The following is a 27,886-nucleotide window of genomic DNA, read 5'->3' on the forward strand; positions in this document are numbered from 1 at the left end:
AGAGAGAGAGAGGGAGAGAGAGAGGGGAGGGAGAGAGAGAGAAGGAGAGAGAGGGAGAGAGAGAGAGGGAGAGAGAGGGGGGGAAGAGAGGGAGAGAGAGCGAGAGAGAGAGAGGGAGAGGGAGAGAGGGAGAGAGAGGGAGAGAGAGAGAGAAGGAGAGAGAGGGAGGGTATCACCGAAATACCGGTTACTGGTGGCTACGATATACCGTACCGAAATCAGATCCGGTTTCGATACTTTAAAAAACAAAATTCAATTTCAATTAATTTTCAAAGTGAGTCCGTGGCCCGTGATGGCGGGTGTTATAAATTATATTGCATAATCGTTTTTCTTCATATTTCATGTATTTTTCATTGTTTGTTCGATACTAGAAAGGTAAGTCCCACAAATGAACTGTGGTGGGATTTGTTTTCTCTCGCCAGCGAAGGCAAATGTTGATTTTAAAGATGAGATTTGTTTGTTTGTGCAATGCCGAGATCTCATGACCTTTATTCTATTATGTATTTGTTCTCTAGTCGAATCTCAGGTTTAACATTAATTATAACGGAGCTATAACGGTCTGTTTGCATCGACAAGATGTGCTATTCACGCGGCACACCTGATGTGTTATAAAAGATATTCCATAATCGGGTTTCTTCATATTTTTTATGTATCTTTCATTGTTTGTTCAGTACTGAAAGGTCCAAGAAGTCCCACAATTTAATTTAATATTCATTTGACATGTTAACTATATCGTAAAGCGCTTCATGGGAGTAATTGTGGGATGATACATTTTCAAAGTATCACGATATGTATCGGTTGAGTATCGGTATCGTTCAGTGGTATCGTAAAAAAGTCAACGATATGCATCCCTAGCACCTACAGTGTTACTCGTTACTTTGCTCGACATCCTCACTCTGGATTCGGAGGTAGCTATTAGCTTCACGTTAGCAGGTGCTTGTTGAGGTTAGACGTTGTATTTGCAGCAGTGAATAAAAGCTTCTGGCCTGGACAGTTAGGCGATACTGATTCCGGCGATCGGCCCCAAAATTGCCGATCGGAGCATCCCTAATAATTACAGAGCAGTAAATAACTCTACCTCTTAGCCAACCCTTTTGTATTAATTAAGCACTAAATATGCTCAACTGCGTCCACCAAAACCAAAGGAATGTTTCTTTTTAAAGCTGTATTATATCTGTAACCAGCAGTAAAGAAAACACAACGTAAATCTTAAGACTTCTCAAGGCGAATTCCTGTCAAATACGCCGTTCTGAAACCATTTATTCTCAGCATCTCTCCACACTCCCCAGATTACGTGACCTATTGCTCGCGTTGCTCTTGTTCCATGTTTGGCAGATTTTCCTCTCGTTGCGATGAACAAGACGACTGATTGCCAAGTGCTGCTCACGACGGGGCGTCTCCCACGGCAACAGTGCCACTTCCTGTGCTTGTTTTCCGAAGATAAAGTAGAGTTTTGGAAGCAACGCCGGCGTGAATCCCCTTTTGGGGCTCTTTGGATTAAAATAGCTTTTTTCTTAGCGGGGATGAGGGTGCTCTGAAGGGGATGAGGTCTTTTGTTGTGGTGTTATTGTCTTGTTAATGACTAGATCATGTACGACTGCAGCTGGGATGATAGTAATATCCCTTAGAACAGGACATTGTAAGGAAGCCCATAGGGGACTTTACTAATTGATAATATGTCAACTTAAAACAATTAACCAAAATACTGTTATAATGTGAGAAAAGAGCAATAATCCAAATTGCATTAAAATACTTTAATGCATTTTCTGACCACATTTAAAGTAGAATTAAATATCTGTAAGCTCTTCGAATGTTAAAGTCTTAAAAATAAACTATATCCAAAACTGTTTTCATTAAGCTTTCTTATTTAAATATTACTTGCATCAATGAAAAATGTGGTTAAATTGTTTGTATTTCAATTTAAAAAACATTGGAATATTGCCCACTGAACTGCGTAGTACCACTGACAGACAACGTGGCAAATTTAAATGTAAAAATGGGATTAAAGTTTACATTCTGATTTAAATAAGGACCCTTGAGGACGGTCAACCTCTTTTAAAAACAGGTTTACTCACGGCAGTACATTACTTTCCACATGGGTCTTGTTTGTGCTAACAATACATATTTCACCAGCTTTTTTAATAGAAATCCCGTCCCATTTGTGGAGAAAAACACAACCGGCCTCCAGCATTCATGATTAATGTCAGAAAGCAGCGAACTGTGTTTGTGTCAATCAATTGGCTCTAATTACAGGAGGACGGGGCGGTCTCAGGGAAGTAATCCATTTGAAACATTCATTTTTGAAGCTGCATAAATCCGTTTGTTGATACCAGTGTGCAGACCTCTCTCAAGTGTCAATGCTGCAAAGTCACACCTCCACTGCGTGATTCTTTCTATCCCACATTGAATACTGTTTGACAAACTGGCCGTTTGCTTGAGCCACAAACCTGAAACTAGGGATGTCCCGATCACCTTTTTTTGCTCCGGATCCGATTCCGATCATTTGATTTTGACAATCTGCCGATACCGATTTTTCCCGATCCGATCTTTATGCAATGCATTAAGAGAGAAAAAGGTAACAGATAACGGCTGGTCATCCAACGCGATGAATTCAGCTATCTTGGCTGTTATTCTTTTGGCCTTTTCTCTGTTCTGGGGCAGTTTCTCTTTCCTTTTGAAAGCCTCTGAAAGTGTCGGTTGTATCAGTGCCGTTCCCCGAGTGGCCGCTGTGTACTCGTCGTGTTGTTGTTGGTGTTTGTTTCTCAGGTGGCGTGTTAGATTGGTCGTGTTGAACGTAGCTCTGTTCTTTCCACCACGCGGAACCTCCGCCTTGCAAACATTGCATCTGGCTGTTACACTGCCTTCGCTTTCAATTTTATAATACTTTCAAACTCCTGACATTTTCTCTGTCCCGACTCCCGAGCCACCAGCTGAACGTAGCCTCTCGTTAGCTGACTGCTACTATTAGACACTGCGCCCACTCTGTTGCTTTCAGAGGAATAAGCAACCAGGTCTGAAAACAAGCCCAAGAGAAGCAACACATACATGATGTTGTGTAATTTTAAACCAAAACTGAGGCCTCAGGATGACTTTAAGACGTCAACATGGTCCTTTTTGTTTTGTAACATGAAATAAAATAATAAAAATATTTTTAAAAATAAAATAAAAAATAAATCCCGATCCCCGATTTTTTTCTCCCGATTCCGATCTTTTGAAAATCACGTGATCGGATCATCTCTACCTGAAACCCATAGAACAGCTGTACAAGAGAGCTATCAAGCTGTTTGACAGAAAGCCACATTCATACCACCTCTGCACCATCCTTGAGAAACACAATTTGAGTTTTGACATTTTTAAGTCTTTTAAAAGTATGTGCTTTATTTATAAATGTTTACATGGACTTTATGCGAGGGATGGAAATTAGCTCAAATCTGGCACTGTTACGCTTGACACATCTTAATGTTTTGTGTTCATTACCATGCATTGTCCCTACCAAATAAACGATTACATGAAAAGGCTTAAAAACAAGCCAATAGGTGAGGAGCTCGTATAACAGAAGATCTCAGGACCTAGTGCAAACTGGTTCAAACCAGTCTTCACAACAAGCATACTTGATTATAATCTTGGTGCAGATTTGCTTTGGCATATAAATGTAACGTGTTTAAATGCCTTCATTTACCTAGCAGTAAGATAAGATAGCAGGACTTCATTTATCCTGAAGGAAATTGTTGTGCCAGAGTTACAACAATACAATAAACACAGCAGCACAATAATAATACAACTGTACACTAACAGTGCAGTGAAAAGAGCAATTCAATAACTTCAGGAAACATAGACAGTCACATAATTGAAGTAAATATTAACAGTTTTTAATATTTAGGGTTACCATTATCTTGGAGGGGTGCTGCACCCTGCCAACGGAGCCCCGCGCACCCCCTGAAATTCAAGGTGTTTAAAAAATAATAATAATTTTTTTTTTTATTATTATTTTTTTTTTTTATATAAATATAGCACCAAATTGCAACTAATCTATATCTACTGTCACTTTTCACATTGAACATGTGCTCTTTTATGAAATAAACTAAACGCTTTCATTTTAAAAATTGTGAGTTTAGTGTTTTTGACCCGAAGAAACACTGATGCATTAATCAATAACAATAATCCACAGCTCCTCTCTGCTCCAGAGGATTTTAAAAAAAAAATATCCCAATGCCAAACACAAAATCAAGTACTTTAGCACACTGATATCAGCCTCAATGTTTCCTGTCTGTATACCGGGACAGAACTGTTAAATTTCATGCTAATGCAAACTAATCATTATCTATTGTTGCTGTTCCAGAGATGCCATTAATTTAATAACGTCCCTACAGTTTGTAGACCTTGCTTTTTATATGCTAACGACAGCTCATGACACTGGAAATGTCTAACCTCTGAAATACAATAATTGTGATGACATTCAATCTCAATTATCTCTGCTCATTTAGAGTTTTGACAATGGTTCAAACACATACATTTGCCAATATGTCAGAAACCCCGGCATTTAAACAAGCTGTCGATGACCTTTCTTGAATTGTAGCCTCATTAGCAAAGCATGGCTTGCACCAATTACAAAAGGTTATAGCACATAGCTTCTAAAAGAAACTACCCAAACTATATTTGCAGGTCAGAAAAAGTTTCTCAATATCAAAATCAATCGTCCAAATCCAGTTCCAGTTAGGTGCTGTTTACACGGGAACGAAACGGGTTGTATCCCCTACTTTTCTCTTTCGTATAGCCCGTTTGTTCACACGAGGCCGTAACGGAACCGCGGAAACGGAGCCCTCAAACGGTAACGGGTTCCAAGGTGGGTAGATCTGCGGACGGAACACTCTGGGGGGGCAAACGGCTCAGTGTGTACTGAAAATGTCAGGAAAACGATCGTATAGGACATACGATCGTTTTCCTGACATTTTCCTAGCCCCGCCTCTCCCCACCTCTGCTGCTCACTGCTGTAGCATGGTCAGTACTAGCTACTGCTACTGATGTTAGTGCAAAATCTACAGCTCCTCTACCACAACCATCAGCAACAAGTGGACATGGAGAACTACATGTTGCTAAATCCACCGCGGAGAATAAACCGAAGGACAACCAGGCAACCATGGCAACCATGCTCGGAGGACTTCTTCGCTGCTTTTGGTGTATTTTGTGGCGGAAGTACAGCGCCACTTACAGGCCCGGCATTTACTACAGCGTCTCCAGCGGGTCGAGCGGTCTCGTGTAAATGGACACGTTTATTGAGCCGTATCCGTGTGAACGGAAGACTTTTTTGATATTGAATTTGGTTCGTTTAGTTTGCGTTCCCGTGTAAACGGGGCCTAAGTCTCAAAACTATAATTGCTTTGAGTAGCGGCCATAATACCAACAAAGGTTTAAAAGGGTCAATTCATTGTTAAATTTGACAATGCTACCACTGGGACTTCACTTATTGATATTATGTCAACTTAAAAATCAACCAAAATGCTGTTATGTGTTATTCGAGTACATTGTTGACCAAAAGGCTCAATTCATTGTTAAATTTGACATTGATACAGATTTACTACAGTCAACCATGTCTAACATTTATCTCAACCTTTTTATGTTTTTTTGTTGTGGTTGTTGTGCTGTGATGTGATTGATCATGTTAGATGTGTTTGTAATATTAATCTTATATTATTCTGTAGGTCCAAAAAAAAATGGACAACCTGCACACCTGTTTTTGGTTGTCTTTGACACTGTATGTGTTGTTTAAGACAAATGAAAATAAAGTAAAAAAAAATAATAATGCTACCACTGTATGCCTGTTCAACAGCAAAGCCCATAGGGGACTTTACTTATTGATAATATGCTATTATAATGTGTTATTTGAGTACATTTGTGACAAAAGGGGTCAATACTTACATCTGTATATTGTAGATTTTTTGCTCATTCAATAAATTTGCTCCCTGTATTGTCAGTTTTTATAATATGCACCTTGTATTTAATTATACTTAGCACATCTTGCATTTCTGGTTGTATACTAACTGCATTTCATTGGCTTGTACCTGTACTTTGCACAATGACAATAAAGTTGAATCTAATCGAATTCATTGTTAAATTTGACCTTAATAATACCACTGCCCGTTCAACGGCATACACACATATCTACATACCGGCTCTCGCTGCGATGAGATGAGTCGTCCGATTGGGATCTTGGGCGTTCAGAACCAGATGTTTTCCGATCTTCGCCCCCAGTGCTTTGGCGTGGTAGTGCTCTCTGGTCCTCTCCATCGGGTAGTTTGTCGGGTAAAGTCCACTGAACACTACCGTCGTTCCTTCCAGTGTTTTACTTTTCAACTCCGGGGCAATCTTGCGCATATCCGGCGTTTCAGATCCCTCCTTCTTCAGGTAGGCTTCGTATCTTGTGTAGTACTCGCCGTGGATCCTTTCCAGAACTTCCTCCAGGTAGATCAAGTGATCGTCCTGGTCGATATCGGTTTCTTCTTCATCTTCTTCCTCCTCGTCCTCCATACTCTGGTCGAGCAGCTCTTCCCCCATTGTGACTCCGGATTGTTCGCTGTTCTGGGACTCGGTTTCTGGTTCTCTTTTATCGGGGCAGCCATTTCCCAACTCGGGGTCTGGTGGAAGAACTCCTGAAGGTTCTGCCGATTCAGAACCGGTTTCTCCTTCACTTTTACAGTTACTTTCCACTTCCTTCGTCCCTTCTCCATGGTCTTTCTTGACCTCTTCCTGCCCAGATTTCTTATTCGTCTTGCCTTCACTCTCACTCTCTGGTGTGGAAGGCTTGTTGGTTACGGAGTCATTGTCACTGTCACTGGAAAGGTCAAATGCCAAGTTATTAGACTCATGGGTCGGCACTGATGAGTTTGAACTCTCCTCTAGCGCTTTCGTAACCAATGTCCTGTTGCCATCATCTTCCTTGACATGTGTACTGTCGCTAACCTGAGTTTCCCTCGACTCTGCGTCAGTCTCCGACCCTTTAACTTTCCCTGACTCGTCCTCCACAACCTCTTTGGGATGTGTCCGTTCATTTGTGGGAACTTCCTGAGGTGTTGTGGACTCTTCCTTGGCAGAAATGCTTTGGTCTTTGGTCTTTTTCCTGGGTCCGTTATTCTGTTCTTCGGCACCAAGAGTCCCTTCTGTGCTATCCGCCGATCGACTTGACGCAGCACCTGCTGGAAACAAGACAAAGTTATTACAAAACATGTAATAACAACAACGAAACACGCTTCAAAAGCTATTTTATGAGTAACAGCTAGGGATGCTCCGATCGCCAATTTTGAGGCCGATCGCCGGAATCAGTATCGGCCGATAGCCGGAATCAGTATCGGCCGATAGCCGGTCCTTATCCGTCTCATGCAGCTCACTGATCCAGTAATGAGTGACCCGACAGTAGGGCTGCTCGATTATGGCAAAAATCACAATCTCGATTATTTAGGTCAATAATTGTAATTGCGACTTTGAAAACATCCATTTATTGGAGAAAAACGATTTGAACAGTATGTTTTTAACAGTTGATTACCCTGAACTTTAAGTATAATTCAACTGAAAAACGTAATAATACAAAAATAAATCGTTTTATTTCGATTACGTTGTTTTCGTAATCGTTGCAAGCCATAATCGTAATCGTGATTAAAATACGATTAATTGAGCAGCCCTACCCGACAGTGAAGAATAAATATATGTACTAGTGAACCTGCAGGTCCGCTGCAACTCTTACTACTTTTAAATCCAGGCTGAAGACTTTTCTTTTTGCCGCTGCTTTTAATTGAACTATTCATATCTTAAACTGCACTGTAACTTTTATCCATGTATTTTTTCTTTTAATGTTTATTTTATTAGCGTTTCTTTTTAATGACTGATTTTAAATGCCATTTTCTTTATGTCTTTCATTTTTTATAAATAAACTTGCCTTGCCTTGCCTAGTGTAGCTTGTTCCAGAGGTAGATAAAATAGCTAAGTGTGTTAGGTCTAACTCTTAGTGTGTGTGTTGCTTCGCTCACCGGTCCGTCACAGCGGGTGGAGCTGCAGGATTTCTGCTTCACACACGTTGCATACCGCTATTTTATGGTCTTTTTCGGACACCTTAAAATATTGCCAGACTGGTGAAGCCATTTTGGCGAGCTTGTTTTGCCGCGCACAGAGAAAAGTGTCATGTATTTTACATCATGTGATCGGCTCTCACGATCGGCAGAGACGGAATCGGCAGAGACTGAATATCGGCGGCCGATCGATCGGAGCACCCCTAGGATTCTGGCCTAATTTACATCGGATAATCCCCATCCTGACACTAATGGAGCGCCAAAGTGTTCAATATTAGACAAATGACAATGAAATCATTTTCACCTGGATAAAAATATATAAATGAAAAAGTATTTGAGAATCAGTCAAACTTAATTAATCCAAGAATATTTTCATATTAACATTCTTAACTTCCTTAACCCGTTATGCCCCGAGCCTGTTTTTCAGGTTTCAGGCTCGAAAATGACATTCCCAGAACAAATGACCATATCTTCCCTTCTAAAAGGGTTAAATTAATAATCTTTTTTCTCAAAGTAATGATAAACCTGTGAGTTGGATGTAGAAAAGTCAGAATCAATATAGATGTTTCTTATTTTAAAGAAAATTCAGATTGAACATGATAAACTGTAAATTATAGTGTCCGTCCAAAAAACATGTTGTACTTATAGTGAAAACTAACCTTGGATGATGGGTTAGTAGACTAAAAGCTTTAGGAATCCAAAGTACAACATATAATAAGTACTGTGTATCAAGATTGATGCAAAACAAGTGATATTTGACCTTTTTAGACAGATTTAGCAACAAAAAAACCTTCTGGGGCCATTTGGGTGGATTTTCCTTATCTCTGGCCCCCCTTGTCTTTCTGACCGTGAGAGCCAATCGAATCGAAGGGGAATCTCCCCACACACATGGCAAAACGAAAAGGTGGGGGCTTCGCGCACACAGTTTTGCTCCAGAATGAAGCTGTCTCTAGGTCTGACATCTCAAAACCGAAAAGCAGATTTATTGCTCATGGATTATCAGAAATCATTCAAAGGGACACAGACACATTGGATTAACTTCAGCATCGTTTTTTTTATCGTTTTAATGCCATTGAAGACCAGTTTAGACCAGACAAAGACAAAGGTAAGCCATGTTAGCGTTGTGGGCTACCTAGCACCACTTGTTTTGATGTACGTTTTTGTTGACAATGTCGCGATTTTGTATCTTTCAGTGTTGAGGTGGGCACCGTTAGATTCTGTGTCTCCTTGCGATCATAAACGATGTGTTGGATGTGTACCTAGGATAAGTAATAAGGGAGCTAGGAGTGATTATCAGTGCAGTAATAGGTTAGCATTTTTCGCTCAGGGGTCATTTAGATGCTTCTTATGAGACTTCTTATGAGGTAAAAATGGTTTGTATCGTCAGTTATACCAGATTAACGGGAATAATCTCAGCTAACACATTAATAGGTTCTTAAATATTAAGATCCCCTGAGACACAGTGTCGTGAGAGAATAAAAACAAGGGTACCCGCCGGCGGGGACCTTGGGGCTTAACAGGTTAACCACTTAAAATGTCCTTTTTCGTAAGTTTGCTTTTACAAATAACACCTAATGTCCCTTTTGTGTCACCTCCAACTACTTTGTTAGTTTTGGGGTCCCAATACCAAAACATCTTTACCCCCACTGACCTATAATGGTAATATAAGACTGATTTTGCAAGGTCACAACATAAAACAATATATTCAAGTATAAATCTGCATCCCATATCCAGTTAGATCATAGGCAATCCCTTATTCTTTTGGTTTTCATTAAGCAAAGTTTAGTTTGTGATAACCTTGCTAGCAATAAAGGTTATGGCCCTCTTCACGATGTACTTTATCGCATCAATAGATACTTGAGGGTCTGTAACCCTGTGATTATAAACCTTTTAGTAATAACCTTCCTATCATTTCACACTAGTAGTTTCTGTCCCCGGAGGATAACCCAGACTCGGGAAGAGATGCTCATGTTGGCAGAAAACTCTGCAGAAATCTCCCTCTAAGGCAAATCGGAGTCCTCTGGGTACAGCGAGTCATTCCAGTGCAAGTGATACTATTTTAGCGAGGATTTAAAATTCTGTAGCCAACTCTAATCCATGAGACGTGTGGAGGTACAAATACTGATGGAGTCAAACTTGTCAATCAGAATGAAGGCGCTTGGAGGAAAGCATCGTTCCATTTTAAGATAGTAAGATGAAAAGTAAAGTTACTAGATAACAAACTACTCCATCAGTGATAAGAGTAGTGCAGCTACATGGCTGGATGGAAAGGGCTATAATAATAATAATAATAATAATCAGAGTAGGCATAGCACGAAATAAAATACGCAGTCCAGTGGACTCCGGACGAATGCATCAAATTAGACTGTAGGGAAAACTTTTCATGAGTGATTAATAGATCCTTAAAGACAAATTACTCTTAGAACTGTTAGACGTGCATTGTTTGCAGCATCTCAATATCTTTTTACTACCGTCTTTACATCCGTCATGCGTTGATTCTTATATCAAACTATATATTACACGTCACTTCACTGCTTCTTTGTGCACTCCTGGTTAGATGCTACTTGCATTTCGGTCTAATCTTTCAAGAGGAGCTGACAATCTACATGGTAGTTTTCGATATACCGGTAGCTAGTTGCGTATGCGTACTAAACATTCACTTGAACATGAACGTCTGGAGACACGGAAACTGCACACAGACTTCTGAAAACGTCTCCTTTCATGCAATTATAAAAATGTAAACAAATATTTGCCGACAGCATGGAGCTACGCTGCAGTGATGTGCTTCGGTATTTGCAGAAAGAAACCAAGTGCAAAGATGTATTTGATGCATCAATAGAAGGTCCCTTGCTGAGACTGGCAGCTGTTATTATAACATGTAATCAGCACAACCATGACTTCTCACTAATTGATGAGACAGCCTGAGAGTGGGTGTAAACGAGAAGGTCCTACAAAAGGTCTCCAAGGAGATTCACTGCAAGCAGCTTGTTTCCTGCTCTGATCATTTAAAATTGTTTTTAAAAATGGTATTTGTTAATTCCACACACGGCAGTTATTTTTCAATAATTTTTCCGCTTAAAGGTGGCGGGCGCGGACCGGTCATAGAGCCCATAGTGTTAAAGGTGGTTAATTTTACCTGTAAAATCCATAGATGTAGGACAGGGGTGTCAAACTCAAGGCCCGGGGGCCAAATCCGGCCCGCCACTTCATTTTATGTGGCCCACAAGAGCTTGCAAAGAATATAATAAGTTTATTATAATGTTACGTGCCGCTTTACAGGAGAACGTTGCCCATAAACTACATGTCCCACAATGCATCTCATTTTGTGACATGCGCAATGAAGAGACTTGCAATGATTTGCCCTAGACTTCTGCTTTTAGACATAGTTAATTATTAAGTTATTACCCTATCCGATAATAATCCAATGCAGAGGAAATATTGTAAAATTATACATTATTTTATATTTATTATCTATATTTATATAGTCTTAAAGTTACCACCGGCCCTTTGAGTGCAACCATCATTCTAATGTGGCCCGTGATGAAATTGAGTTTGACACCCCTGATGTAGGAGGTTCCCTAGTGGCCGTTAGCTGTACAAAAAAATGGGGGGAAAAGTCGCGGCTTATATTCCGAAAACTACGGTAATCGGCCATTAGTTGAGTTTTAACCTCAATAACCCTCTAATTAGTGCTTATATAATGCAAGTAAGGAAATTGTTATACATGAGTTTTGGTCTTAACCTATTGAGCCTGTTTTTCAGGTCTCAGACTCGAACATGACATGCCCAGAACAAATGGCGCGTTCACACCAGAGTACTTTTCCCCGTAAGTTCCGTTAGTACCCCTTATGAGGTAGCAACGAAAGCTAAGCAATACGACCAACCTTAAACTGCATCTGAAACACGACCACCCCATTCCGTTTTCCCAGCTGGGAGCGAACACGGCAGCTGGAGACGGAGAGCCCCCGCCTTCCCGACAGTTTGCAATCAAAGATGCCCGACAATGCAAACATGTTGGTGTTCCTTGCTCGAAAACTTTGAAATACAGATTTGGATATGGCCTGTTGAGGCGTCTGGGTCTTTGTATGGACAGCGGACTGTACGCTTTACTGTGGGTTTAAGGACGTTTTTCTTTGCTTGTGAGACAATGTGTGCTCAGAGAGAGAGAGAGAGAGAGAGAGAGAGAGAGAGAGAGAGGGGAGAGAGAGAGAGAGAGAGGAGAGATAGAGATAGAGAGAGAGAGGGAGAGAGAGAGAGAGGGAGAGAGAGAGAGAGAGAGAGAGGGAGAGAGAGAGATAGAGAGGGAGAGATAGAGAGGGAGAGAGAGAGAGAGGGAGAGAGAGAGAGATAGAGGGAGAGAGAGAGAGGGAGAGAGAGATAGAGAGGGAGAGATAGAGAGAGAGAGAGAGGGAGAGAGAGGGAGAGAGAGGGAGAGATAGAGAGGGAGAGAGAGGGAGAGAGGGATAGATAGAGAGATAGAGGGAGAGAGAGAGAGGGAGAGAGAGAGAGAGAGCTTCCTAGGGCTGCTCAATCGTATTTTAATCGCAATTACGATTATGGCTTGCAACGATTACGAAAACAACGTAATCAAAATAAAACGATAATTTTGGTTGTGTGTGATTTAATTAATTTTTTATAATTTAATTTGTTTTATTTATTATATATATATAATTTATATATTTGAATATTATTTCACATTTCATTTGCAATGTTGGATGTTCAATAAAAAGTCTGTTTGAAAGGATGTACATGAATTATTATTATATATTATCATTATGTCAGCGGTCTTACAACGGTGCCTACAATATTATCGTTTGTCTCATATATATATATATATATATATATATATATATATATATATACGACAAAATGTATCGTCCAACTAAATAAATTATCGTGACAGGCCTACTTGAATTTCCCCATAGCGATCACATCCGACAGCTTCAGCTCCTTCTGAACATTATTCCAAGCAGAAGAGGCAGCATGATAATAATGAAGAGAACAACACTGCGAGTCCGACTCCGAGGGACGTGCAGAGGTGGAAGTATGGGAGGCTTCGCTCGACAACACGGCGCTTTGATTCACGACGAGAGGTGTGTGGGCTCATCATGTAACTCAGCATGCTGGCTGCACAGTGACACAGTGTTGATGACTGCTCGCTGCCGCCTCACTGACTCTCCGGAGTGCGCCATGTGACACAGGCGCCTAATGGAGACATCGTGTATGCCTTCTACATACAGCACGGCAGTCAATAATGATACATGGAATACTTCTGAACAACGTTAGAGCAGTTCTGCCATTTAAAAAATGTATTTAAGTACGCTTACACATTACTGTACAACACGGGCATTGAGGGAGAAGACAATGACAAAACCCAATCAAAATATCGTTTTAAATAAATAGTTTTCTAACAGCAGTGTGCCGGGTTTTCTTCTAAAAACCAGAGTAGATATGGAATAGATGAGTATTTGAAAAAGCAATATGTTGGGTTTTGAATTGCGGGGTAGTCTGACACTCGCCTACAAAGCCCTTAATGGGCAGGCGCCATCTTACCTTAAAGAACTCATTATACCCTGCTGGCCTACGAGGGCATTGCGTTCCAAGAATGCAGGGTTGTTGGTTGTTCCTAGAGTCTCTGAAAGTACAATGGGAGCCAGAGCCTTTTCTTATCAAGCTCCACATTTGTGGAATCAGCTTCCAGTTTGTGTTCGGGCGGCAGACACCCTATCCGTTTTTAAGAGTGCGCTTAAGACCTTCCTTTTTGATAAAGCTTATAGTTAGGGCTGATTAGATTCAGCCCCTAGTTTTGCTGATATATGCTTAGTCTGTCGGGGGACATCTTACTTCTTCCTTCTCTCTGTCTGTACCTGTGTACACTCATGTTCCATTAACCCAGCTTCCCCACATGTCTTTCTTTTTGGTGTCTATATACGCCGGGATCCGGAGTCATGGATGATCCTGTGGTCCTGTGTCCTGGATCGCGAGCGCTGGATCTTGAGTCGTGGCTGTGGTCCTGGATCATCGGTCCTGGGTGGATATCCTCGTGGATTCATCTTCCTATTATACACACATGCATTTCCAAACATCTGGACGACCTATGTTGCAAATGTATTATCTCTTCGATTTCCACACGGCATCTATTGCACGTCTGTCCGTCCTGGGAGAGGGATCCCTCCTCTGTTGCTCTCCCTGAGGTTTCTCCCATGTTCCTTTAAACTGTGGGTTTTCTCCGGAAGTGTTTCCTTGTACGATGTGAGGGTCTAAAGACAGAGGCTCTAAGGACAGAGGGTCTAAGGACAGAGGGTCTGAGGACAGAGGGTCTGAGGACAGAGGGTCTGAGGACAGAGGGTCTAAGGACAGAGGGTCTAAGGACAGAGGGTGTCGTATTGTCATACTGATATTCTGTACACACTGTGAAGTCCACTGAGACAAATGTAACATTTGTGATATTGGGCTATAAATAAACATTGATTAATTGACTCGGGCCCAATTCCAATCCCCCCCCCATAATAGACAGATTATAAGGTGAAATAGGTGAAATACATCGATGAAACAGCACTTCGATAATGAGCGAGGCCCTGATGCATTCCCAATTTAAACTTCATACATTGCCAGTTTGCACAGAATTGTCCTCTTTTTGCATTTCACTTAATGTCAGAGTGTCAGTGAGATGCAGTTCAGTAAAACTCTGTCCCTCTATTTCCAACTGTGAGCTGAACTATGAGACATTCTGCACTATACACTCATACCTGCAGGCAGAGATCAGGGAAGCTAACAGTGGCTTTCAAAGCGCAGTGTGCACAGAACTGGAAACGGTTCCGCTCATTCTGGCCCCGTTAGACCCTCAGTGTTGCATAAACCTCCTCAAAGAGGCTGCCTGCAAAAAGAAGTGTGTGGGCACCGACTGCAGGAGCCCAATGCTACTCAGCCCGAGTTCATTATGTGTGTTGTAGAGAGGCGAAGTCCCTCCCTTTCCTCCATGGGACCTTATTTCTGATAAAGTATGTATTGAAGTCAATGGAGAGAGAAAGATTATCTTTTGATCCCGTTTGAATTGTGCCACGAATTACACACATGATGTTTGTCAATTTAAAAGATAATTAAAGTCAAAACTGTGAAGTAACATTTTGTTTGTGTGAAACCGCTCAATGAACTACATCTCCCGCCTCGCACCAGACACCCAGACGGCCGTCACGTTGAAACATTTCACTTCTTTCTCTCAGAACGAGGCGGAAAGTATTAAAAGAGGTGAAAATCACTCCAAGTCTGGGCGCGTTGAGAGCTGTGCACACACACAAGGGGAGTTAGTCGGTTCCTGAGAGCCAGCATGCGGGACCGGGACTCTGGGACTTGTAGTCTTTCTAGTTGCGTATTTTTCATAGTCTTATATTTCAACAGTTTTACGACAAACTGTGACTTTTTTTTTACGTGGAAATTCTTTTTTAAGATTGACAAACATCATGTGTGTAACTCGTGGCACAATTCAAACGGGATCGAAAGATACGTTCTCTCTCCATCGACTTCAATACATACTTTTTCCGAAATAAGGTCCCCGGAAAGGACTTGGCTTCTCTATTATTATTTGTTTACGTCACTTTTATTTCTTTGTTTGTTGAGCACTTCGAGTAATTGTCACATGGGTGTGGTTTGTGTATATGTCACCGGTTTCATGTCGAGTGCGGATGACAGAGGGTGAGCTTGTGCTGTCACTTTGATTTTGTTTATTAAATATGGTGAAACTATCTCACTTCAGTTCTCTCTTTGAAAACGCGTCGCAGCTCATAGCCGAGCTTAGCCTCTCGGCGACTCAAACTGAGCCGTCGCACTGACCTTTCTTTGCCAATTGAGCCTCCCTGGACCCGGGGGGAGCGTTGATATCCCCCGTTCCCTGGAAGTAGATGTACTTCTTCACAGTGATGAGGTTAGGGGCGAACTTCCACACGTCCTCTCGGTCGTCGATTATAGAGACCATGGAGTCGCCACAGGGGAAGAGATTCCTGTCAGGAAGCAAAAACACAAAACAGCTGAGTTTATAATCTCTGCAAGGTTGTTATTTATCTGTGCGTGGCTGAACTAATGAGTGACAGATTTAAAATCAATTACTTTCTTATAAGTGAAGCGGACAGAGAAAAAATGATACTACCATTTCAGCTCGTCTGCATTTAAGAGTCCTCTCCTGCTGAGGTTCAGGTGTATATCAGTATGTAGTGTCTCTACTTTAAAGAGTCCTCTCCTGCTGATGTTCAGGTGTATATCAGTATGTAGTGTCTCTACTTTAAAGAGTCCTCTCCTGCTGATGTTCAGGTGTATATCAGTATGTAGTGTCTCTACTTTAAAGAGTCCTCTCCTGCTGATGTTCAGGTGTATATCAGTATGTAGTGTCTCTACTTTAAAGAGTCCTCTCCTGCTGATGTTCAGGTGTATATCAGTATGTAGTGTCTCTACTTTAAAGAGTCCTCTCCTGCTGATGTTCAGGTGTATATCAGCATGTGGTGTCTCTACTTTAAAGAGTCCTCTCCTGCTGATGTTCAGGTGTATATCAGCATGTGGTGTCTCTACTTTAAAGAGTCCTCTCCTGCTGATGTTCAGGTGTATATCAGTATGTAGTGTCTGTACTTCATGTCTCTCTGCTTTAATGTTCAGAAAGCTCTTTTCTCATACTGCCTGTGCCCTCTGTCTGAAACTCCCTCTGGAAGGACATGTTAGCCTTTGCAGACCATTTACATGCACACAAACATATATCACAGACTACAGGAAAGGGAAAGCTCCAAAAAGCATAATCGAGCCTCTTTAACTGACAACATAGACAGATTGTCCTTTGAGAAAAACACTTCCAGAAGAAATGATTTGTTCAAAGCCACCATCATGGCCTTGTAAGGAAGTCAAAATGAGACATACAAAGGGTGTCTTTATGCTTCAGAACGAAACAGGGTTAAATAATGACTTCTTCAAATGTCCCACCTTAGATTCCCCGTCTTGGAGAACGGGTCGATGCATTCGTCTCTGGAAAGAATCCGATGAGAGAAAAGCTTCTTTTCAGGATCCAGAAAACCTAAAAGAGAAAAAAGGAAGATTAAAGATGGATGTGAATAATAATAAAAAAACGATGCATATTTGAAACTTCCTCTGCAAGGTCGCAGAAGGTATTTCACTTTATTTCAAAGAAGCATATATGCCGTTTTATCTTTTCTACGGCACATCAATACAAATATTCTCTCTTTAAATAAGACATTCTGGTTTGCTTCTTCTCGTCATGATTATGCCGTTTCCATAGAGGTGCAGGACTTATATAGTGCAGTAAAAACACCCAGAAACTGCTTCGGGTTCAGACATTTCCTTTTCTCCCAGTATTTTCTCCTTAAATCAATCGTGGACATTTCAACATGATTTAGTTTTTCTTGCCTTTATCAAATCAAATCAAGTTTTATTTATATCGCACGTGTTTAAAACGATTTTTGGTCGAGCCAAAGTGCTATACATATAATAATGACCTTACAGTAAGGACACTATACAGCAATGTGCAGAATATCAGTATGAGAAAACGACACCCTCTGACCTTAGACCCTCACATCGTGCAAGGTAATTTCGATAATACATTTTTGATTCGCCCTTTTTCTAGCATCAATCGTGTCGTTTTGATCGAGGTGCAGGACTATCTGTATATATTGCAGATACTACTTGGAGTTAAAACCTTTCCTCCACCTTTCCTCCCACTATTTACTCCTAAAATCAAGCATTGCAAACTCTCTCAGGCTAACTCTCAGACACACACATGGATGAAACCTTGGCTGGGGATAGAGACCTTCCCTGCAGCGTCTCTCCTTTAACCAAAACAGAAACTGTAAACATCTGAAGCTCTGATCTGAAACGTGCTGACCTTCCTGCATCACAGCCGGTGGTAAAATCCGATTCAGAAGGCATTAAACTTTCATCGTATGGAGGCCGAACAGCGAGGCTGCTTCTATTAAATACGGCGTGATGAAAGACGCACCCTGAATACCAATAAGACAACATCAACTACATGCACTTCAATATAATCCAGCCTGTTCAAAAGGGAAGCTGCTGCAGCAACGGAGAGTCAGGACTCGGAGAGACACGAGGAGAGTTAGAGCTTTGATGTCAAACAATCATGGTTTATTACAAGGATACGGCCGGAGAACTCGCATCACAAGTCACAGCAGCAAAAGGTTCTGACTGCACGGGTGGGTTGTCGTGTCAATTCTGATCCGCCTCGCATCTCGATAGACCCTTTAACTAGTTTACCGAGAGTCAACCCACATATTGGGGGAGGCGTAAACATCTACAGACACAGGAGATGTCTCTCACATCTGTGGAGCTTAGGAAGCCAGCGTTCTCACAGTCGTAACTCCCCCTATGTCCGCTAGGTCAAACCATAAAACTTATAGCATCAACATACGACTGCGTTATCACATTCCTTACGGGGGATAAGGAGCAGGGCTGGTCGTAAATGTCAACACACAGGACATGTTTAAATATTTAGGAGTAAAGACAGAATGATTCTCTAACACAAACCACATTAAGTTGTATATATCCATTACAAATAGTTTCTTCACTAGCAGGTTATTCTATTGTAGAGTAGTCTAACTTATTGTGTATATACATTTTTATATTGTTGATTTGATATACTTTATTAATCCCCGTGGGGAAATTGTTTCTCTGCATTTGACCCATCCTAGTGTTAGGAGCAGTGGGCTGCCATTTTGAACGGCGCCCGGGGAGCAGTGTGGGGAACGGTGCCTTGCTCAGGGACACCTCGGTAGCACTTGGTCTTGCCGGGACTTGAACTGGTGACCTTCCAGTCCCTATCGACTTCGCCACCACCGCCCTTTACTCTTTAAATATTATTATAAGATTTGGAATGCCTTACATGCTGCTGTGACAAAGAAATCACAAATTGGCATCAATATAGTATATCTAATCTGTAGTCGAAAGCGGGTTTAGTGAAAGTGGTTTAAGACAAATGCAGATTTCAAATAAACCAAACCATTGTGCATCATCGTCAAATGGGTTAAACTCTTGAAGTTCTATATTTTGTATGGATGTAATGGCCAAGGTAAAAGCAAAACAGGTGGTAGGAATAGTATTCATCTAATTTAATCTCAATATATTTATCTAGAAGGATACATATATATATCCTCTCACCCAGCAGCCAAATGCTACTAAAACTAGGCTGGGGATTCGGAAGGTAATTAATGCAAAACATGAACTGGCTTCACATGCATTTTATAATGCAGCACCCTGCTGATTTTAAATGACACATAGCCGGCATTACCTGAGCTGAAACACAAATATAGGCAGACACCTCCCTCTTATGGACACAAATGTGCAGTACAAGTTGAAAAACCCTGTTGTTATGTCAATGAAACGATGTGGATTCCAGAGATGGCAAAAGTACACATGCTTTACTCAAGTAGAAGTACAGATACTCGTGTTTAAAAATACTCTGGTGAAAGTAGAAGTACTGACTAAACTTCTTTACTCAAGTCAAAGTAAAGAGGCTTTGAAGTGTACTTCAGTAAAAAGTACCCATAGCTAGCAGCTGTTTTAAAGAGTACCTGACCTTCCTTTATATTAACAGAACAATAATGTCATTGTTAGCTAATGAATGTTTCCATGGTGAACAACGGCAACATGACAACGTTTCCATTGGTCCCTCTTCTTTAGAGAAGACCAGGAAGTGATGGATACACGGATCGTGTTCAAATCAATAGGCACGCAGTGACTCTAAAGAATAATGATCACGCCACCACACACACACATTCAGACTAAAGGAACTACAAGTGATCACCTGCAAGTCTTTGCAACAATACAGAACTGAACTAGGATCAAAAAAGACACCAGAAAAGTCACAATTACAAGACACAAACCACCAGAGTCTGTTCATTCTTTTAAAGAAGAATTATCTAAACAAGACTGGAACAAAGTGTAAGTACCAGATGCAAATGAAGCCTATGAATCATTTCTACATATTCTATCAGGGATGTATGAAAAACCTTGTCCTCGTGTAAAGAGAATAGTGAAACAAAAATATGCTGAAAAACCATGGATCACTAAGGGAATATTAAATGCATGTAAAACGAAAAATGAATTATATAAAGACTTCTTAAAGAATGGATCAGTAGAGGCTGAACAAAAATAACTAACAAAGATAATACGATGTTGCAAAATGGATCATTACAACAAATTATTGGAGGATAACAAAAATAACATTAAAAACACATGGAATGTATGAAATACCATTATTAAAAAAGGAAATGGAAAGGCACAACACCCAAACAGTTTTCTGTCAAAAAACGAAACAGTAGTTTATGACATGACTTCAGTTGCTGAAGATTTCAATAAGTACTTTGTCAATGTTGGTCCTTGTCTAGCTGGGGACATTCCAAATACTGGTTGTAGTGATGGTGTTGAAAGTAAAGATATATATGTGAAGGAAACTATATTCTTAAGAGGGACTGATGACAATGAAATTATTGACACAGTTAAAAAACTTAAGAGTAAAAGGTCTACAGACTGTCATGATATCGACATGTATACAGTTAAAAACATTATTGAATGTATAGCCAAACCACTAACTCACATCTGTAATCAGTCAATGCAAACCGGTGTATTTCCAAATAAAATGAAAACTGCTAAAGTCATACCCATACATACATCTGGAGATAAACATGTACTGTCAAACTATAGACCAATATCATTGCTCTCACAGTTTTCTAAAATACTGGAAAAAATCTTCTATACAAGACTAAATGACTTCATCACCAAACATACTCTATGGACAACAATATGGTTTCAGAGCAAACAGAACTACATCATTTGCAGTTATAGAATACATTACTAAGGAAATAGAAAAGAAAGAATATGCAATAGGGATATTTCTGGACCTTAAAAAAGCATTTGACACGGTTGACCATGAATTATTAATAAAAAAAACTACAGAGATATGGCATTAGAGGTGTTGCACTATCATGGCTATCCAGCTACCTACACAACAGGGAACAGCACGTTGAACTACAAAGCCATAAATCACAACTACTGCAGGTTACATGTGGGGTGCCTCAGGGCTCAGTCTTGGGGCCATTACTATTTATTCTGTATATTAACAATATATGTGAAGTATCAAAAACTATTGAAACGTTTTGCAGACGACAAGTCTACTCTGCTGTGGGGACGATTTAGAACAGCTATTGGTCACAATGGAGAAGGAACTGAGCAGGATGAAGATCTGGTTTGACCAAAATAAATTAACATTGAACGCAAGCAAAACCAAACTCGTAATATTTGGGAATCGATCGACCAATACAGAGAAGAAACTCACTATAAATGGCGTCCAATTAGAAAGAGTATCGGGAATAAAGTTCCTTGGAGTAATCATAGACAATACATTCAGTTGGAAACCACATATAAGCTATATCAAAGCCAACATATCCAAATCAATAGCAATTCTGAATAAAGCCAAATACCTAATTAATCAAGCTTCTTTGTTTATGCTGTACTGCTCCTTCATACTTCCATACATGATGTATTGTGTGGAAGTTTGGGGGAACACATATAAAACAAATACACATCCTATCTTCATCCTGCAAAAAAGAGCCATACGAGTTATACATAAAACTACCTACAGAGAACCAACAAATAAATTATTCATCAAACTAAAAACACTAACACTACAAGACCTGGTTGACTATAAAACTATTCAAATTATGTTCAAAGCCGCAAATCAACAATTACCTCATAATATCCAGGGACTTTTCACACGGAGAGAAAGCATGCACGTTGAGAGGAAACTGCATTTTCAAAAAACCACCCGTACGAACAAATGCCAAACTTCATTGCATCTCATCAAAAGGTGTTAGTCTGTGGAATAACTGTAACGATGAAATATTGTACAAGTCTATCTAAAATGAAAGTATTATTTAGGAGCAAAATCATTAATGGTTATGAACAGGACATGTGAAATCCCATTTGTTGTTATTTCTTGTAATTGTAAAAGTAATTTCTTTCTGATTGTTTTGAAAAGAAACAAAAAGCAAACAAATTGACAAGACAAACATGTCGCTGATGACCTAATGTTTTATTTATAAGAAACATATATGCTAGAGGGGGGAGGACCAGGGGTAAGCTTCTTCTTGCCCCTGTTGAACATGACAGAGACTATCTGAGAATTATTGTTGGTTTTTTTGTACTTTGTTATAATTATTAATTTGAGTGAGAAAAAATAAATAAAATATATATATACATTATTGTTGTATGTTTTGACATGTTCAATAAATTGACACAAAAAAAAGGAACCAGCCTGTTTGGAAAATGTGAGAAGTAGAAAGTACAGGTATTTGGGTTCAACATGTAAGAAGTAGAAAGTACAGGTATTTGGGTTCAACATGTAAGAAGTAGAAAGTACAGATATTTGAGTTCAACATGTAAGAAGTAGAAAGTACAGGTATTTGTGTTCAACATGTAAGAAGTAGAAAGTACAGGTATTTGTGTTCAACATGTAAGAAGTAGAAAGTACAGGTATTTGAGTTCAACATGTAAGAAGTAGAAAGTACAGGTATTAGTGTTCAAAATGTAAGAAGTAGAAAGTACAGGTATTTGTGTTCAACATGTAAGAAGTAGAAAGTACAGGTATTTGTGTTCAACATGTAAGAAGTAGAAAGTACAGGTATTTGAGTTCAAAATGTAAGAAGTAGAAAGTACAGGTATTTGTGTTCAACATGTAAGAAGTAGAAAGTACAGGTATTTGAGTTCAAAATGTAAGAAGTCAAAGTAAAAAGTGTAATAAGTAGTTGAGTAAAGTACTGATACCAGAAGAATGTACTTAAGTACAGTAACAAAGTATTTGTACTCCGCTACTTCCCACCTCTGATGGAATCAGTGTTTCTCGTGTGGGAAAGGTGCTGTAAAGTGTAAGAGGAATGAGTGAATTACCAGCGATGGTGTGTGCGTACAGGCGGCTCCCGAACGTAAAGACGTGTAACTCGTAGAGTTTGGCGATTTTCTCCAGGAAAGCCTTGCAGTGCGGGCGAAGTCGAGTGTGGAGCATCGGCTCTCCTCTGCCCAGCTGGAAGTGGAGGATGCCCTGAAGGAAGATTCAAGATGCAAGGCTTTATTGTCATGTGCACAGCAGCTACAGTGAAGATATGGCAATGAAAAACTTAAGTCCTAGGCAGAGGTTGCGCTAGACTTTTTCGCTGCCCGTCGTAAAGCCAAAACTCAGACATTTCAATGATTTGTACGGCAGTTAGGTTTGGAAACAGTATAATTTCCTTTTGGCGGGCATGCATAACACGGCATAACACCGGAGCCTCGCTGCGGGGAAACTTTGGCGCAGTTCCGAGTTTGTTCTAATCCGTCAAAATTACGGACGGCTTTCAGATTTTTCCGTCATTGTTAAAAAAAACATCATAGGCGGAAAATAGTTGGTTAACGCGACCTCTGTTCGTAGGCTCCTTCAACAGTGCAACATGAATATATATAGGACATAGAACAAAAATAAACCAACAGAATATTGAAGGAAATAACAGAATAGAAATAAAATAGTGCAAGAGAATGTTGCAAGTAAAAGTAGACATTATCATTATGTCTAGGGATGTCCCGATCACCTTTTTTTGCTCCCGATCCGATTCCGATCATTTGATTTTGACAATTTGCCGATACCGATTTTTCCCGATCCGATCTTTATGCAATGCATTAAGAAAAGAAAAAAGGTAACAGATAACGGCTGGTCATCCAATGCGATGAATTCAGCTATCTAGTTATTTGTTTGGCCTTTTCACTGTTCTGGGGCAGTTTCTCTTTCCTTTTAAAAGTCTCTGAAAGTGTCGGTTGTTTCAGTGCCGTTACCCGAGTGGCCGCTGTGTACTCGCCGTGTTGTTGTTGGTGTTTGTTTCTCAGGTAGCGTATTAGATTGGTCGTGTTGAACGTAGCTCTGTTCTTTCCACCACGCGGAACCTCCGCCTTGCAAACATTGCATCTGGCTGTTACACTGCCTTCGCTTTCAATTTTATAATACTTCCAAACTCCTGACATTTTCTCTGTCCCGACTCCCGAGTCACCAGCTGAACGTAGCCTCTCGTTAGCTTACTGCTACTATTAGACACTGCGCCCACTCTGTTGCCAGCTTTCAGAGAAATAAGCAACCAGGTCTGAAAACAAGCCCAAAAGAAGCAACACATACATGATGTTGTGTAATTTTAAACCAAAACTAAGTCCTCAGGATGACTTTAAGACGTGAACATGGTAATTTTTGTTTTGTAACATTAAATAAAAAAAAAATATTTTATAAAAAAAAAAAAAAAAAAAAAATCCCGATCCCCGATTTTTTTCTCCCGATCCCCGATCTTTTGAAAATCACGTGATCGGCTCCGATCCCCGATCACGTGATCGGATCGGGACATCTCTAATTATGTCCTGCTCTCCCTGGCCGTGTCTCTCAGAGTTTCGTCTCCAATGCTCCAGAAGTTTCCTTCACACAGATATTACCTTGTTGGACATGCGCTGGCAGTGCTGCTCCGTGGTGTGGATCAAAGTCTGGTCCAGGTCCACCATCAGGACCAGCTTCTTGTTCCTGTGCAGCCTCTGCTGGTCCTCTCTGCCCAGCTGCTCTGCTTGCTGTGTGTGGGGGGGGGCAGAGAATTAGTGGGAGAACAGGAGCAACCATCACTTTTTTTATTTGAAATGACCTCGGTGCTTTTTCATGTGCATTTCGTGTATCACAGATGCACTTCACTCAGAAACATGTTCATGCTTTTTTTTTTCATGCAGGGCTCAACGCTAGTGGTTGCCAGGCTGGCATCCAGGCATCAGCTTTTGGTTGCCAAAACTGAAAATACGGTTGCCATTTTTAGTCACCTTATATTTTAAATAATTAAGTTACTATACAATTATACATCAACTTAATACTGAACATGTGACACAAGAATGTTCAAATGCTTTACAATAAGTAATGAACACAATTATTTGAAACTTGTCCCCTCAATGGCTGGTATACAAAACACCAGTAGTGCAGCTGTTGTCATGTTCTTCACAGATCCCTCACAAATTAATTGAGCAAGTCACGAATTTCTTGGTCATCCGTTGTCTCCCTTTCAAATGTGGGTTACCTTGACCTTTGTGCTGACCCCCACTATAGCTCCACTGGCCCTTCAGCATTGAAGTCTTGGATTGACCAGACTAATGTTAAATAAATGAAAACCATTCACAGTTAAGAATTAGATATTCATTATTAATGCTGTAAAGTACCTTTTATATGGCTAACTATATATAAAATGTGTTACCTTTTTATAGAAGTGATTATATTTGTATGCCAATATTTTCCTATGGTAAAGTTTTGTTTTGCACTTTTATTTTGGTAGTAATAAGATCGGGACTCTTATTTTGAAGGAACTTTTACCGGAAGTGGATGCACAATGATGAAGAATGTTTCGCCTCCCAAGACTTTACACATTTCCTCTTTGCTTTTCGTTCGGGTTCACGTTGCTTTCTGGCTCCGTAACCACACCAATGCACGTGCAACTTAAGCATCAGGTTCCGACTGGTCACAACAATAATTAAATATCAGTCTTAATACAACAAATAATTAACATTTATCTATTTTGGGGTGCACATTTTGCTGTCCTTATTTCTTTATGTTAAAAACTGGTTGCCACTGATGGCAACCAAAGGCCAAGAAGTGATTGACATTTTTTCTGAATGGTTGCCAATGGCAACCTGGCAACCGTTACTGTCGAGCCCTGTCATGTTTGCTGTAAGTGGAGGACATTCTTAAGAGAAACTGATAAATGATTCACGGACAAAGTTGGTCTTTTGTTATATCTAATAAAGTAATAAAGAAAGTCAATATACAAGTGGAATCGATCTGAAATGTAGGAACAGATTTACTTCACACTCAGAGGATACAGAAGTTCTGCACCCAGAGCACAGCTTGCATTTCACTACATAGTAGAAAAGCCAACTGGTCCCACCCTTATCCAAACATCTCCACCATGAAACCATAAAACCCCCTCGTCCTTAACCATTTGCAAATCCACCTTTCGCCCTCCAGATATGTCTCTGTTAAACACATGCAAGACTAAAAATACAATTTAAACGTGTAAAAGGCAACCAGAGTATAAGTCTATCTGTTTTAAATGATTATCTGATCATTTGACACGACATAGTACAGATTTTGTTATAAATACTTTTTCCTTACCGAGTTAACAGATGCACTTCACTCGGATACAAACTCATGTTTTTTTACATACAATATAAGTTAAAGAAAATACATAAATAAATTGTATCATATTTATTCTGCCTATAGTGTCTAAATTATACTGTTTGTACCCATACTGTACATACTTTCATATTTTAACATTACACCGCACTTCTGGTTGGATTATAGAAACACACACACACACACACACACACACACACACACACACACACACACACACACACACACACACACACACACACACACACACACACACACACACACACACACACACACACACACACACACACACACACACACACACACACACACACACACACACACACACACACACACACACACACACACACACACACACACACACACACACACACACACACACACACACACACACACACACACACACACACACACACACACACACACACACTTTTAAAGGGGTAATATGGATTTTTAATTAAACCTGCACATTTCCCCATGCGTCTCCATCACGTGACTCACCTCGGAGCTGACCATCAGCTCAGGGACGCTGTGCACCATGGACACGGTTGCCGTGGAGATGGGAATGTGCTGCTTCCCATTTGTGCTCTGCAGCCTGAGAAGGAAAGGAGAAAGAGTGGGAGTTATGCGTGTCCTGGGTGCTTGATGAGTGAGAAAAATAGCAACAATTAAGGGAGAAAATCCCTACAGTGAGCGACTGATGTGGCAGTTATACTCTACTTCACTGATCTTTTCTCCTTTTAACATATAAACATGTTTTCAAATGGCATGTCTCCGACTAGATACAGGCCCCGCGATTCAATAAAGTCAGACTGAAGCATCCTTTGTGCTCCAGTCGATCCTCACGGTGAATACAGAGCCGAGTCCAGATCAAAAGCTCGCTGAGCAGGTTGTCTCGGTGATTGAGCCGTTATGTTAAATGTTTGTTTCTCGTGTGTTGTGTCTTGATATCTGTCTGTTGATGTTACACATGGAGCTGCTGCTGTGATGCAAGTCCCATTTCAGACTTGATCTAACCTTTCAAGTATATTAACATGATTCCCTGCTGTTTGATGCCTTCTTCTCAAATCACACTTTTTATCTAGAAGAATCTCCTCATTCTATCGGAGATGACGGTTGATGTCCTCGTCTTTTTAAACGGCACTATGTTTCTTTAAATCCAGTAATATCTGGTGCACGTTCTGGTGAGGACTTGATGTATGACCCGAGTGATGCTCAGCTCTCCGTGTGATCTCTGGTGCCACCTGATGGCATCAAATAATAACAAATCTAGCACAAATACTCAGATGTAAAACTGCCACTTCTACATTGTTTTCGGTTTAGTATAGATGTGGCGTATACATCTTAAGTCCAACTCTTTTCCCTCAACCTATCCTAACGGAGTGCATGTACGTAGAAATGTTAGTTTAGCTGCCATAGGCTCAGACTGTCGGGGGACACCTTGCTTCTTTGTCTGCACCTGTGTACTCTCATGTTCCCAATAACCCAGCTTCCCCCAAATCTCTTTTTGGTGTCTATCTACGCAGGGATCCTGAACCATGTGTCCTGGATCCTGAACCATGTGTCCTGTGTCCTGTGTCCTGTGTCCTCTATCCTG

At 40.4% G+C, this 27,886-nt stretch overlaps 1 protein-coding gene across 1 annotated transcript in view; it reads right to left on the reverse strand.

Annotated features, from left to right (window-relative positions):
- Nucleotides 1-27,886, reverse strand: part of ctdp1 (CTD (carboxy-terminal domain, RNA polymerase II, polypeptide A) phosphatase, subunit 1) — a 120,059-nt gene that overhangs the window by 88,838 nt on the left and 3,335 nt on the right. Inside the window, exons 3-8 of the mRNA XM_034094173.1 lie at nucleotides 26,791-26,884; nucleotides 24,561-24,689; nucleotides 23,007-23,157; nucleotides 17,019-17,109; nucleotides 15,888-16,054; nucleotides 6,164-7,190 (exon numbers count right to left, since the gene is read on the reverse strand). Of these exons, the coding sequence (XP_033950064.1) occupies nucleotides 6,164-7,190; nucleotides 15,888-16,054; nucleotides 17,019-17,109; nucleotides 23,007-23,157; nucleotides 24,561-24,689; nucleotides 26,791-26,884 (1,659 nt within the window). The remainder of the gene's footprint in view (nucleotides 1-6,163; nucleotides 7,191-15,887; nucleotides 16,055-17,018; nucleotides 17,110-23,006; nucleotides 23,158-24,560; nucleotides 24,690-26,790; nucleotides 26,885-27,886) is intronic.

Source organism: Pseudochaenichthys georgianus, chromosome 11, assembly GCF_902827115.2.
Source record: "Pseudochaenichthys georgianus chromosome 11, fPseGeo1.2, whole genome shotgun sequence".
NCBI lineage: Eukaryota > Metazoa > Chordata > Actinopteri > Perciformes > Channichthyidae > Pseudochaenichthys > Pseudochaenichthys georgianus.